Source organism: Solea senegalensis, unplaced genomic scaffold (assembly GCF_019176455.1).
Source record: "Solea senegalensis isolate Sse05_10M unplaced genomic scaffold, IFAPA_SoseM_1 scf7180000017645, whole genome shotgun sequence".
NCBI lineage: Eukaryota > Metazoa > Chordata > Actinopteri > Pleuronectiformes > Soleidae > Solea > Solea senegalensis.
The window spans coordinates 25,800-40,857 of NW_025322475.1; the positions used below are offsets into that span (position 1 = coordinate 25,800).

Here is a 15,058-nt window from a genome sequence, read left to right on the forward strand (position 1 = left end):
TTGAAAAAAAATGTTTTATTTATCAGAGAGTGAGAAATCTGTGACACAAATCTTCCACTCAGCATTATTTAAAATAGCAAATTACTGTAAAAGCTGAAGAAATGCAGTCTTAATCAACCGAAATCTTAATCTTAACCACATTATAATTTTGTATTCGTTTTTTCAATTTATTATCATTAATGAAATGTTAAAATATTCCGTTTTTACTGGTTTATTAAAACGTTTGAGGCTGATTATGTGCACCCGAAGGCTTGGTGGTATGCTGCTCTCTGGTGGTCCTGTGTGTAACTGCACTTTCATCGTATTAGTCTAGTTACGCTCTATGACCACGGGAGGGCGGTAGGGAGCCATCAAACCCACATAAACACTGCCGTTACAAATCTTCAAATTGACCGCCTTAAGTCGCATAATATCGAATTTGTAAAGCACTTACTCGTCGCTTATCTCATAAGATTTCCTTTTATAACTTCCTGTCTTTCTTGTCGCTAGGAACGAAATGGTTTTGCCTTAAATGAACCCCCAAAAAGTTGGGCTGTCTCTTTCTATGACGTATTTTATAGGCGACAGGAGAAGGGCGCTCGGTTTGAAAGGGTAGGGGCTTTTTGTAAACATCCACCGAATATAATGTACATATCGACGTGACTGTCCACTGCCACGAAGAACTTCATCTCACTTCCCGTCCACTGTCTGACCCGCTGAAGCGGAACGTTGTCTGTTATGCCTGAATAACTCTTATATTCGGCGGACACTGCACGTTAGCTAACTAGCTAGCTGATGCCAGTTTGTTTTTAACTTTCCTCTCCGCTAAATGTTGACCCAGTGTCACAGAAAATCCTTCTTTTTCGTAGCCGTAGCCTAAACAGCCCCTGTTAAGATGGCGAGTGTGCACGAGAGTTTGTATTTTAACCCCATGATGACGAACGGAGTGGTCCATGCTAACGTGTTCGGCATCAAAGACTGGGTGAGTCCGTATAAAATCTCCGTGCTGGCGCTGCTTTATGAGATGACCGCGTCGAAAATCACACTGCCGGAGAGAAGACGCCTCAACAAGCTGATTCTTCCCCTGCAGCAGGTCAGTTTTTGTCCTAGTGAACGTTGTATTAATATTATTATTACTTTAACAAATGGTCTTGTACAAGCATTCATGGCATGGTTTCACAAATCAAAATCTGTGTCTGAAGGAATGTTTAGTCACTGTAGGATAATCTAGTCCAGATTTGAGAAGTCTAGGTACAGTGGTTTTTGATCTGGACCTGGTCCAAAGTGGTCTATATGCTGAAAAAACAGTGAAATGTGCGTTTACTGCATTTTCACAAATAGAACAAAGGTTTCATAAATCAGAGACTGTGTTTTTATGAATCGCCAGGGTCTGTAGGATAATCTAGACCAGATTTGAGAAGGCTAGGTACAGTGGTTTTTGATCCGGATCTGGTCTAATGAGGTCTAGGTATAAAACTAAAACGGTGAAATCTCCCCTTTAGCATTTTCACAAATAAAATAAAAGTTTCTCAAATACAATAGTGGGTGTCAGGCAAAGATAATATCTTACCTAAAATGCCTAAAATGTTTTCACGAGGAACAGCCGCATTGCACATTAAGTTAATTTCCCCTTAACTTTCCCCTGAAATGCCGAATCGGAAGCTAACTTCAGCGTCGTCATGGCATATGTTTTTAAGGATCCAGAAGGGATCAGGTGCATTCAGGGCATAGAACAACAAGCAATACACATCATTTAAGAAATAAAAGTAAGTCAAATAAGTAAATCAAATTAAACGAAATAGTTTTATTGCACTTTTGTTTTTCTTGAGGTCAAGGGCTTTTATGAATGACATAAACTCATTGTGAAACGCAACCTCACAATCCTTTTCATAAATGTGTGTAGAATTTCCCAAGGATGACAATGTTGTTAATTAAAAAGTCAACTTCATTAGTGTCGAGACTGTAAATGATGTCTCGTTGATAAAGTAGAGCATCAGAAAAGTTTCAATATACTCACAAAATACACCAAATTGTATGTCCTGCAGTGATCTGCTCTGTGCTGCAGCAGCAGGTGTCTCACAGTTGAACCTTTCGTGACCTTTTCTCAGGGTCCAGACCTCACTCTTGGTCAGTTCCTGCAGACTGTGGAGGAGTGCTGTCCTCAGACTGCATACGCTGTCAAACTCAGGTATGATGATACACCAGACTGCATTTGATTGTTCACTATTATGTGCAGCTGGGATGGAAGTAAATATTAGGATATGACGTCTGGTGCCAGAGGGTCTGCCCACATGGACTTTTCTGTGGCTGATGCAGATGCTTCGGGGCAACTGATCTTTTGTGAAGTGATAAAATATAGTTGTTTATTTAAGGATTTTATTCATAAATGATTAATCTGTTGACTAGATTAGCAAGTAATAGTTTGGTCCATAAAATGCTGAAAAATATTCATCATTGTTTTTCAAACCTGGAAATGTCTCATGTCCTCTTATGTCTATTTATTAAAAATGAAAGAAACAATAAAATATTCACATTCTAGAAGCTTAAAACCTGTTTTAACACATATTAAAATACCCAAACCGACATATTAAAATACCCAAACCGATTACTAGATTAATGTAGTATTCGATTAATGATCAACTAATTGAGAAATTGTTTTCAGCCCTCTAGTTTTATAATATCAAATCATACATACAGTTGCTTTAATAAATTATAATACCACTTATTGTGTCAGTCTGCAATGCGATCCACATTTAAATTAATACTAAATTTGGGGGTGGCTTGATACTAGAGCTGAAACAATTACTTGATTAATCGATCTGAAGCATTTTTCATGATTAAAACAACATTTCTGATTGTTTCAGCTTCTAAAATGTGAGTATATTCTTAATTTCTTTGCTCCACATGACAAATAATTTATTGAAAGTGAATCATTTTGGTTTGTCACATTTGAGAACCTCGTCATTTCCAGCTTTGACAATTTTATGGACCAAACGATTACTTGATTACATTAAACAGATCATCCAAAAAAAGAAAATGTTTTCTAATAAACTTTTTTTCTGAAAGCAAAATCAGCCAACGCAGATTCAGTTTACAATAATCTAACTTTTGCTAAAGGAACGACAGAATGATAGCATCATATACGTGTACTTGGACTGTTGTTTTTCCTTCAAAGGCTGCATGAAATGGCCGATGGAGAGCTGAAAGACATGGAGTACTTCTTTTCCACTCTTCCTACACCGTTCACTGCTTTCGACTCCGAAGCGTATAAAACCAGTGTAGTGGGTGAGTCTGAGGGAAGCCACCCTGAAATGTCCAAAGACTTGTGTTGAGCTATAACTCACCTGTGCTGTTGTTGTTGTTAGGACTTTTTATGAGACACATGCTGCTGGCCTACAACAAGCTGTCCTTCAGTCAGGTCTACAAACTCTACAAGTCCCTGCAGCACTACTACCACAGTCACTATGCCAAGCCCAGTGACGGGCAGGTGAGTTTTCCCGCGTTGGTCGCCGATGACTCGGACATGGACCTCACCAGCACAGAGGACACCGTGGGAGACAGGACAGGCAGAGAGGAGATGGACACTCCGCTGCATGCATCAGAGCTTCAGTCAGTAATGTGGTGTTTTATGATGAAGTGTATTTCACTTTTTTCCTGCACCCACTTATCCAATCGTAAATATTTTTGTTTTATTTTGGTCTTAGAACTGATAATACTCCGAGCAGAGGCCCCCTGTCCCAAAAACAAGCAGAGTACTTTCTTGCGAGACAGGTGAGAGATTTGTGGATGAAGTATAGTTAAACTGTATTGTTCGAATCTGCAAACATCCTGTATGTTTGTTTTTTGGGGGGGGTTTTCACCAGGCATATCTTCTCAAGAATGACGAGAACAAAGCTCTGAAGCCTGCCGCCCTGCAGGAGGAGCTCAACAACATGCTGAAGTTCAACCCAGACTTTGCAGAGGCGGTGAGGCCTAGCGCTCAGACGTACAATATCGAAGTGAGTTTCGGGCCATGTTTCGTCACCTCTGCGGTCTTCTTTCTCTCCTCAGCATTACCTGAACTACTTGAACAGCATGCGAGTCCAGGACATTTTCCTCTCCACCCACAGCCTCTTGCATTATTTTGACCGCCTCATCTTGTCCGGAAACGAGGGGAAGAGCAACGGGGACGAGGGCTACGGCCGGAGCCTCCGCTACGCTGCTCTGAACTTGGCGAGCCTCCACTGTCGCTTTGGTCACTAGTAAGTGCAAGTGATGATGGCGAGAAATGTGTTCTTGTTCTCGAGGGGGCAAGAACAAAGTTAGTAGTGGTTAGACAGGACATTTCATACTTCACGAGAAACATAGAGAATGACAACATTTCCGTTTTAATCTTGAACTCCCAAACGAGGGCTGCAACCATAGTGGAAAAGGTCCATAAGCAAATAATAATGTTATCTCTTGTTTTCATGGATGGTTTCCTTTTTCTCCCCTCCAGTCATCAGGCTGATCTGGCTCTACAGGAGGCTATTCGCATTGCCCAGGAGTCCAATGACCATGTTTGTCTGCAGCACTGTCTGGTACGACATTTCATTATTGTTCCGTTATTCCTGAATTAGGGCTGCGTAGTATAGGTTCAGTGTTTGTCAAACATGGTCAGGATGATGTTCTCAAATGTCTTGTTTTGTCCGAAACCCCAAAAGGATTCCGTTTTAATGATTGCTTTGTAACAAGGAGCAAAGAAACCAGAACATATTCACATTTAAAGGAGCTGTCCAAGCTTTGTTCCTCTCCAGCTTATGAGTTCCTTTGTAAGGTTGTATAGATTTAATTGCAGACTGAAACGGTTGCTTGAAGTGGCGATAAAGGTGTTAAAATATTTAAAGGTCTTGAAAAAGTCTTAAAAGGTGTTGAAATTGACTTCAGGATTCCTGCACATACCCTGATTTAGTAATCGATGAATTGTTACATATACATATTCCATGGCACGTACACATGTAATCACAAAGGCAGTTTAAACTGTACTTACACAGCTGCAGTGAGAGGCACTGCACAGTTGTTCTGTTCACTTATATTTAAAATGCTTTTTAGAATTGATTCATTTATTTCAACAATCCAAGTAGGAGGGACTGTATTTGTTAAGGGTAGCAGAAAATAAATGAGTTTCAACAAAACCATGAAAATTCATTCTGTGTCTATGTGCGCAGCAATGTTTCAACCACTTGTTTTTCTAACATTGTGCACATTTGGATGACGTTAATCTCAGTTGAAATCTCCTCGTGTCTGTATTTCTGTGGCGTGCGTCAGAGTTGGCTCTACACCCTGGAGCAGATGAAAGGATCGGACAGCACCGTGTTAACCGAAGACTCGGTGAAAATGGCCGCTCACTTCTGCCTGCCGGTGAGTTCCCCGTCCGTGGACGTTCATTCGGGTCTGTTTACATGGCACATGCACAAGTGACTGAACGTATATAACGTTAAAACACATAATAACAATGCACATCAAAAAACCTCACAGTGATGTTCAAAGAATTTCTTATCTCATATTTAATCCACAATTATTTGATTTTTTTTTTTTGTTATACGGAGCAAAGAAACCAGAAAATATTCACTTTTAAGAGGCTGAAAAGTTAGAGAACTTGTTTTATTTAAATCAGAAGTGCACCTTGGTGCCCCCCCATCATAAATCATGAGTCTTCCTTATTAGAAAATTAATGGCGATCCTGTTTTAATAATATAAAGCCATAAAACCTTCATTTCACTGGGAAGTCGCATTGAGATTAAAATCTCTTACGGGTGACACCTGGCCCAGACGGGGGATCAGATTGCAGAGTCATTGGAAAAACCATGTTAACAATAAATAAAATAGGGTAAAAAGGCATTAATAGTATAGAGTTAGAAGCAATAACTGGGCATTAATAAATCAGCTAATTAAGGAACTGCAGAGATTTCTCATAATTGCTCGTATCTGCCAATATTGGCTTTAAAATGTGTTCTCAGATATCAGCAAACAGGCTGCTGCTTCCCTGTCTTCTCCAACTATTTTTTTTATGGTTATTTATTATGCAAATGAAGACATTTTATGTTTAAATCTGCAATAATGTGAATTTGCAATTTCACTGCAGAAGAGACTAAGTGAACTCTGCTGTCTGGCGCAGGGAAAAAGGTGTATATTTATGTATAATCGGTGCCGAACGCACTCAAAAACACAAAAACATTGGCAAAAGGTCCAACATCGGGCATCCCCAAACTGCAGCGAGCAGTAACTGCTCCCTTGCTTCCACATTAATGGGACAACAGGTTTTCTCGCAGTCCAAAAACAGTTGAGGATTAGGCAAATTGGACACTCTAAATGGGATTGGCACCGGCGCCCGCACGACCCTCATGTGGAGGATAAAGTGGTAGAAGATGAGTGTTAGTGTTTGTAAGGAACAGGGACTGAAGTACTGACTCTTTTCTCACAGAAGGCGGATCAGATGCAGCTTCAAGTACACCTGGCATTATGTCCGTGTCTCCCGTGACCACATATGATCTCGTCCAGGCTGCCCTGCCCTTTTATTAAAATACACAATTCTATCAAACTGTACATGTGATCAGCAACTCTGGTTGTGTGTCTGCACAAGTGATGGAGGGAGACACGGAGAAATGAGAGGAGCTTGAGTGAATCAAAGCAATTCTAATGTGAAGCGAGATTTAATCTTTAGAAAAAAAGAAATCTGTCACTGAATATCGTGCCAGTGGCTGCACATAAGTTAGCTTACCAGCGCTGATTAACTACCAGTAGTCGGTCAACGTCAGCTGAGGACAGATCGTGTTCGTGCAGCTCAGAAATGTGGACACGTGTCCTCGAAGCGTCTCCAATTATGACAGAAAGATGATACAAATGAAAACAACATCATATACTGTTGTTTTGCGGTTCGGTTACTTTGACAACATGTGTTACCCACCTCACTGATTTGATAATGCTCTGTCACAGTACCTGGCTTCTCTGGGCATCCAGTCTCTGGTCCAGCAGGGGGCGACGCAGGGCAAGCTGGCACACAAACTGATGGACGCTCTGAAGGACACAGACATCCTGCACTGGAAGCACAGTCTGTCGGAGCTGATTGAGATCAGCTTGGCTCAGACTACGTCCATATGGAGGATGTACGGCAAAAGGTCAGGCTCCGTCTCTGCCTTTCACCACACAGTAGTCAAATTCTGCGTCTCCAACTCGCAGAAAATGATCCATGTAAAACACAACTCTAATGCCTTGACATCGTCGACAGCTGAGCGCCATCTGCACGAGTCCGATTTCTTTTTTTGGGAGAGCGCAGATACAGAAACAAAATGTTTCGGTCATTAAACCTCCCCTGTTTGTTGCAGCACGATGGCTCTGCAGCAGGCCCAGCTGCTTCTCAACATGAGCAGCCTGGAGCCGGTCAATTTCGGGGTCCAGCAGAACAACACAGAAGCTTTCGCCGTGGCTCTCTGCCACCTGGCTGAGCTCCATGCTGAGCAGGTAAACCCATCTGATTAATGCATGTCCATTATTAAGTTGGCGCAGCGTTGCAGGAAGGGAGTAAAACATTGATCTGGTCTGTTTTCCAGCTCCTGGGCAAAGTTCAGCACTTACCTCACTGACTTGTGTAACTTTGCTCCTCTCTCACAGGGCCTGTACGCCGCAGTGTCGGAGATTCTTCAGCATCTTAAGGAACAGTTCCCTGCTCACTCGCAGCATGCAAAGGTAAGCTTTGTCTTTATTTCATACCCTTTTACAGACTTCTGTTTCGCAATTAACTACTAATATTTATCTTAACCCTTGGATGCATGACCTACCAATACCTACACCCTTCCATGAGTCGGGGTCAAAATGACCCCCACTAGAATCAATGCGTTTTTGCAATCAATTTAAAGAAATGTCTTTAATTTTGGTTAAAGATGGTGATTTTTATTATATTTTGGTGAACAACAGAGTGATTTATACTCAGGGTAACCCTTTATACTGACAGTCAGAGTTAAGATAAGAATCAAAGGTTCCTGGGAGATTCCACAGGAAATGCTTGGGGTCATTTTTTGACCCCACTTATGGAAAAGTGCAATTTCTTAAAACTGCAAACATGTTTTATGAGGAATGCCTGGAATATGAAAATAGAAAAACCTTTCATTTCAAGGATTTTGAAGAATAACAACCCATGGGGTCATTTTTGACCCCACTTATGCATCTAAGGGTTAATTTTGTTTTCATAATATTGGTTTATTGGATTTTCATAATGAGTGCACAGTTATTTATATATGTATTTATATATATGTATTTATATATATATATACACATACATTAAAAAAAAACATTGTTTGCATTGCTCGCAATTTTAACCCCTGAGTTTCTGTGGTCTTGATCTCTGCCCCCATGCTTGTTTATATTCTATGTGCACTTTCATAATAAAGACGGCTAAATGACGCCATTTCCAATCTCCATTATGCTATTACCAGGCATTCTTCCATAAAGGATAAACTCTGGAACAATCCGTCTAGAGTTAAAGTCTTGTTAGGGTGTAGTAATGTCTTTATAAATTTGCCTTTGGCTTCTCTGATCTATTTCCCATTTATTGGAAAGAATCCTCCACCAGGTTTCTTCATCCTGGACTTTTACAACCATTATTGTTTATCCAAGGGCACATGATCATATACCACGAAAGGACACATTCTACTGGGTTCTTTTTTTGCTGAAATCAAACACTTTTGATGCAGTGTCTGCATTCTAAATCTCTATTTTTCCGTGTGTGTGAATTGGCTTTGGATTATTAGTTTTCTCCTTTTTTGTTGATGTTTGTACAAAAACATCAATGGGCTTAAAAGGGGACTGGAGTTGGTATTCAGTCTGCATTCGGTCCACTTCAGCCATTCTTCAATATTTGGCAAGCTGAGCCATTTCAAAAGAGAAACTCTAATATTTAATGTTTGACAGGGACAGGCCTCCTTCATTTCTTGGCTCACACAGCTCGTCCAAATGGATTCAAGGTTGCCTTCCATCCCATTAGAAATGTGTTATCATGTTATTATATATTAATAATAATTCTTGGGTTCCAATTAAGTCATTATCTGTTACCCGAGTTCATTTGAATTTTGTCAAGACATTTTTGTCCGTATTATTGGGGGAGAAAGATTGTGAATAGAAGTGAACATTTCAATATTTACAGTCTAAATAAAGTCTCTTTATGATGCATAACTTTTATTGGACAGTTTTTCATAAATGTGTCCTATTGTATTATTGTTTTGTTTTTACTTTATCTCTATTCTCTCCCTTATAAATCCTTTAAGAGCGTCCCATGTGGTAGCTAATCTTTCAGTCGACCCTTTAAATGTTTAATTTCCATCTCCCCCAGTGTGTTTTTCAACTAACCATTCTTTTCATAATCGATTAATCTGTCGATTAGTTTCTCGATTAAACGTTTGGTCCATAAAAAAAAAAATCTGACATTTGAGAACAATAAAATAAAATAATCGACAGATTAATCGACTATTCTCCACAAACCAAAATGATTAACTTTTAATGATTTCTTTGTTATCCAGAGCAAAGAAATGAAGGAAATATTCACATTTAAGGAGCTTAAACAATCGGAAATCTTGTTTTAATCATGAAAAAAGCTTAATTGATTATCAAAATAGTTTAATTTAGTAATCGATTCATCATCGATTAATTGTTTCAGCTCTATTTTCAACTGTGCTTGCTCTGTTACTGCTGTTATCCCTGTATCACAATATCTGAGTTGACGATTGAACCCGCAAATCAAAAAATAATCTGTACTTGATGAGTTTTTTTGAGAGTGGGTCGAATTGTATGTTCTGTAGGTTTTATCAAACTCCATCTTTCATCACTTACAGTGTTTATTGTGTTGTTATTTCACTCGGCACATATGAAACTGAATTGCTTCCTGTTTGTGTTTATCTGCTGATTCAGCTCTGGATGCTGTGCGATCTCAAGATCCAGTTTGAGAGACACATGAACGAAGGAAAATACCACTTGGCGGAGCCGCTCGTCACGGCCATGTCTGCCTTGAATAAAACCGAGGGTCTTTACAGGTAACGGCAATGCACGCGTCTAACGGAGGTCGTGTGTGAGGTCAACAGAACCGTAACCATGTGTTTTCTGACAGGAAAGCTCAAGTCCTGAAGGCTCTCAACCGCAGCACTGAGGCGTACGGCATCTTACAGCGGCTTCAGGTTCACTGTGAGAAGACGACATGCACAGAGATGGTCATCAGGTAGGACGGCCTATTTGTTGACATGGCACAGAACAGTGGACACGCCCAGACCCAGTTTAGACCTCAGTGTGGAACATCTGACAGATTGTAGAAGAGAGCGAAGGGAATCAAAGATTTACTCCAGCTGCTGTGACATTTAATGGAGAGAAAAACGGTGGCAGTCCTTGTTGATATTGCAGCGGTGGCTCCAAATAAATCAACACATGCTCTGATTAGTGTTAAAAAAATACTCTAAGACTGCAGCAGGTCAGAGGATCTCAACTGTGCAAAAATGTCTCCGCATGTGTCCTCGTGGTGGAGCACGAGCACAAAATGCAGCCCTTAAAATGAAAAACAAGGATGAGAACTTAACGATGTGAATTAATTATGTCACGCACGCTTTATCCGCTACGTGAGGGTCGCTGGGTGCCTGGAGCCAATCCCAGCAGACGTGGGAAGGTCTATGTATAGGACACAGAATAATAAGAAAATAAAATGATATAAATTACAGCCTTGTGGCAATTTGATGCAATATTTGTTCTAGCCAAAATGTGTGTCCAAAATATCCTTTTTAGATGAGTTACTATTACAAATCTTCTACAGACTGAAGAGAACATCTTCGTTTCGCAGAGCTGCACAAATATCACACATTAATCCTCCTTTTAAATGTGTTTTTTGAAGGAAAATGAGAATGATGATGTAAAAAAATGTCACAAATCGTACCACAATCGCATTTCCTGTCAAAATAATTTAGATTGCATCACATGAACTGTTTTTATGTCTCGCGCAGAGTGATGCTTGCCACTGCTGAGCTCCACTGGGAGTCGTCTGGCTTCTCCACAGCTCTTCCTCTTCTCCTGCAGGCCTTGGCTTTAGCGAGACAGCACCATCTACAGTCACTGGCGTCGGAGACCATCCTTCACCTGGCCTTCACTCAGGTCAGCCGCAACTGAGAAACGGACACTGCAGCCTTTATTTGCAGAATGACTGCTGTAAAAATGCGATATGAAATTAGGAGAGGAGTGCAGTGTGTGCGGTTGGTTAATTTGTTTTCTCTGCTTTCTCTCCATTCTGCAGCTGATGCTGGGAGTTCCTGAACAGGCTCTGAGTGTCCTTCATGAAGCCATTGAGCCTGTTCTGGCTCACGGAGGAGTCATAGACAAAGGTCGAGCCCTGCTGTTGACAGCGCGCTGTCAGATGGCGGCCGCTGGCTTCAGGCCAAACAGACAAGGCCAAGCAGGTAGCGGTGTAAATCATTATCATCACATTATTATCAAATAGTTTCACTTCTAACATGTACAGAGAGTTTAATCATAATATAAAATGTACTGCCTGCAGTTTATCATTATGTTTTTACTATAAGTTTAGGTCTCTGTAGAGTTGTCTCTCACTTTATGCAGGATTTTCTTTCCTCAAACTACCTGGCAACCTCGTGTCTGAGGAGAAGAGGGAAGGCAGACGATGCTTCCGATACATTTAATTTGGATTGGAGTAAATGTTTTAAAGTCTAGTTGCATATCTAGCATATATAGCACCCTTGACCCTTGATTGTACACCCATTCAGATTCAAACATAGATTCCTATGCCACAGTGTCCTGTCAGTGTTGCATTCACACACACACACACACGTGCTTCTTTCCCCCCTGCAGATTTGCATCTGGCAGCTTTGGCTGTTGACACGCTAAACGAGGCCACCGGCTATTTTTCCAAGCTGAACTGTAAGGAGCGGCTGCGCGACGTCCATTACCTGCAGGCTCGGCTCCATCACTCTCTGGGACAAATCTCCCAGTGCAACAAAAGTGCCATGCTCTTCAGGCTCCTCGACCAGGAGCTGCAGTCGCCAGCACCGCCGGTTTCCATGCAACTCTAGCTGCTTTTGTTGAGCTCCTCTCACCAGCAGGTGGCAGTGGAACTCTGTCCTTCTCTTTCTCTTTGCTTTACAGATGTTCTAGTGTAAATATTTTTGAACTCGTCCCCAGAATAATAATAATTAAACAGGACAAAATCAGCATTATTAGCGTCATTAATAAGAAAAAATTGTTCCATTACACCAGCACTCTAGCGTTGTCTGACGCTGAAAGTTTATCAGGAGCCGTCAAACTCCTACTGATTTACGTACTGCGCGAGGATGAGTGAGCGTAATATCACAGATAGCTACAAGATGAATGTGTTTCAGAGGCCTGGATGATTCATATTTCCCTTCAAGCATACAAATGAACCTGGAGCGCAGTGGCGGCAGAACCATGATGGCATTATTAATAATCTTACAGTGACGTGAAGAGAGATACTGTAACCGTATTCAGTTTATGTCTGACAGTTTGTGAGGACCACAGATAACCGTACATGCACTCAAATGTTCTTCTTCCTTTCCTCTGATAACGTGACATTTCTACAAAATGTGTCTTAAATTTGTCATGTAGCTGCAGGTAATTTGTCCCTGTGTGTCTCTGGGGTGGTATATGCAGTCTGAGTGGAGCTGTCGGGGCCTCCCTATAACCATCTGTGTCGTCCCCCCTGAAAGTCCTTAATGACTTCCAGAGCTTTGTTGTTTGGCTTCGTGTCATCCCCTATATAAACAGATGGATAACAGTGGTGTTTTGGTAAAAAACAGGCCTGTTTTCCATGTAAATACTACACAGATACTATGATACATTCTGTTCCCTCAAGCAACAACAATATTATAACAACCAGTGATTGGATCACGGTACGTGAGCTCACACTGCTGGACACATGAGTGGTTAATGCAGTGGAGAACTGGCTATTATGTCTATGAGGGTCGACCCAGGAGGGTAACTGCACTTCCCCAAGGTCGTTCAAACTGGAAGAGGCCGGATACAAGAAGAAAGTCACAAAGTATCAAGACCTGGTCCAATGTAGAGACAAAAGACGGCAGACCCAGTTGAGATCGGATACTGGGGCTTTCTGGCACAGTCTGTGCGGAATGTGCACGGAGGGAGAGGAAGGAAGCTATCCATGTTGTTGGGAGAGGCAGTGGAGAGAGCCTCTTGTTTGCATTTGGAATAGAAGGGAGGAGTTAAGCTGGGGACCAGGTGAAGATAGATAGATAGATATATACTTGACTTGCTAATTAGATAGATACTTAGTCAACTGGCTATTTAGATAGTCAGCTAGATACGTGACTAGCTAATTAGATAAATAGATACTTAACCAGCTAATTAGATAGATAGTCAGTTAGCTAGACACTTGACAAGCTAATTAGATAGATAGATAGCTAGATACTTAGTTAGCTAATTAGATAGCTACTTGACTAGCTAATTAGATAGATACTTGACTAGCTAATTAGATAAAGAGGTACATTCAAACATCCAGTAGCACACAGCAAAAGTGTAGGATAGTCAGAAAGTAAACAAACAAGGCCTAACTGTTAGTAAGAGACTAGCTAATTAGATAGATAGATACTTAGTTAGCTAATTAGATAGCTACCTGACTAGCTAATCAGATAGCTACCTGACTAGCTAATTAGATAGATAGATACTTGACTAGCTAATTAGATAGATAGATACTTGACTAGCTAATTAGATAAAGAGGTACATTCAAACATCCAGTAGCACACAGCAAAAGTGTAGGATAGTCAGAAAGTAAACAAACAAGGCCTAACTGTTAGTAAGAGATATTTTAAAATAGCCTAAACGTAAACTAAATAAGAAACTAACATATGCTACATAAATATAGTAAAATACAAAGTTAAAAAGCACGTAGAGTGCAAAGTATCATGAAAAATACAAAAAACACATAAATAGGTGCATGGTGGGATAAATGTCCTTAGATTTTACGCCAGATGTGTTTTAGGCACAGGCTGTCACTGGGATCGTGACCCCTGAACACCTGAGATGAGATGTGTTGTAGAGTCAAATGGTAAGGGGGACAAATGAGTTACTGAGTTTTTGTTGAGCAGGTCAAGCAGAGACCACAGCCTGGTGCTGAGCACACTCCACTGACTGATCAGAGTCCTGTGCAGAGGGTGAGAGGCTGGAAGGACAGAATCTTATCCAGGGTCCTTTTCTCTGCAAATGACTATAGAGTCCAGCTCTGTGTCTACCACAGATCCTGCCCTCCGCACCAGTGTTGTGTCCCTCTTCTTGATGCTGCCTCCCCAGCACATCACGGCACAGAAGAGGACGCAGGCTACAATAGTCTGGTAAAACATCAGCAGCAGTTTTTTGCAGATGTTAAAGCACCACAGCCTCCACAGGAAGTACAGAAAAGCTACAGTCAAGTCCCGTGTGAGTGAAGGAGGAAGCACTACAGTGTAATAATGGCTAAAGAAACTTCATCAAAGATTGTTTTTAAAAAGTTATAATAGATATTATGGATGGAGCAGTCTCTTTGTTGCCAGTACCTGGGTTTTCCATTTGCTCAAAAGAGCTCATGAGTGCAGTTATTTACCGGATCCTGATTGAAATTCACTGAACGGCAAAATTACTTCCTCTGAACTTAAGTGAACCCTTGAAGTGTCTGCGTTCACTTTGTGATTTTTGAGGATTGAAATGATGAGTCAGTTAGTAGAGGACTGATTAATCAAGCAAAAAGGACATTTCTTTGTGGAATTCGTGACGACGGCTCCGAACACTGACTGTATATTTTGCACTGCTGATCACACAGTGGATAAAATTGTCATGCAAGTACTATAACTTTGCATGTGGAAACGTCGGTGGTCAAGGAACATGGTGGCATCCTTTAACATTGAGGTCATTTAAGCATCTTAATGGTTAGTATTTCATTGCCATTTGTGTTCCCTTCACTGTCACCATCAGGTTTACACAACTGCATCTACATTTCAAAATTCATGTAGAACTTTAGTAAAATACCTGTAATTTAATGGTATTTAATCTGCCTCAGTGGTGTTTTTAACTGGAC

General features: G+C 40.9%; 1 protein-coding gene across 1 annotated transcript; it reads left to right on the plus strand.

Annotated features, from left to right (window-relative positions):
- Positions 1-389: 389 nt before the first annotated feature.
- On the plus strand, positions 390-15,025 carry anapc5 (anaphase promoting complex subunit 5). The gene is made up of 17 exons (XM_044018685.1): positions 390-1,072; positions 2,088-2,167; positions 3,155-3,264; positions 3,345-3,588; positions 3,684-3,750; positions 3,843-3,944; positions 4,030-4,220; positions 4,457-4,538; positions 5,266-5,358; positions 6,934-7,115; positions 7,323-7,458; positions 7,609-7,683; positions 9,898-10,019; positions 10,094-10,201; positions 10,971-11,118; positions 11,258-11,420; positions 11,830-15,025. Exons 1-17 carry the CDS (start codon positions 875-877, stop codon positions 12,048-12,050), a joined length of 2,322 nt encoding a protein of 773 aa, XP_043874620.1. The 5' UTR covers positions 390-874; the 3' UTR covers positions 12,051-15,025.
- The last annotated feature ends 33 nt before the right edge of the window (positions 15,026-15,058 follow it).

Bases quoted from the DNA above. Each gene is read 5' to 3' on its own strand.
- anapc5 (XM_044018685.1), top strand. From the start codon at position 875: ATGGCGAGTGTGCACGAGAGTTTGTATTTTAACCCCATGATGACGAAC. The intron at 1,073-2,087 runs GTCAGTTTTTGT...ACCTTTTCTCAG, and splicing joins TGATTCTTCCCCTGCAGCAG to GGTCCAGACCTCACTCTTGG. The intron at 3,265-3,344 runs GTGAGTCTGAGG...TGTTGTTGTTAG, and splicing joins GTATAAAACCAGTGTAGTGG to GACTTTTTATGAGACACATG.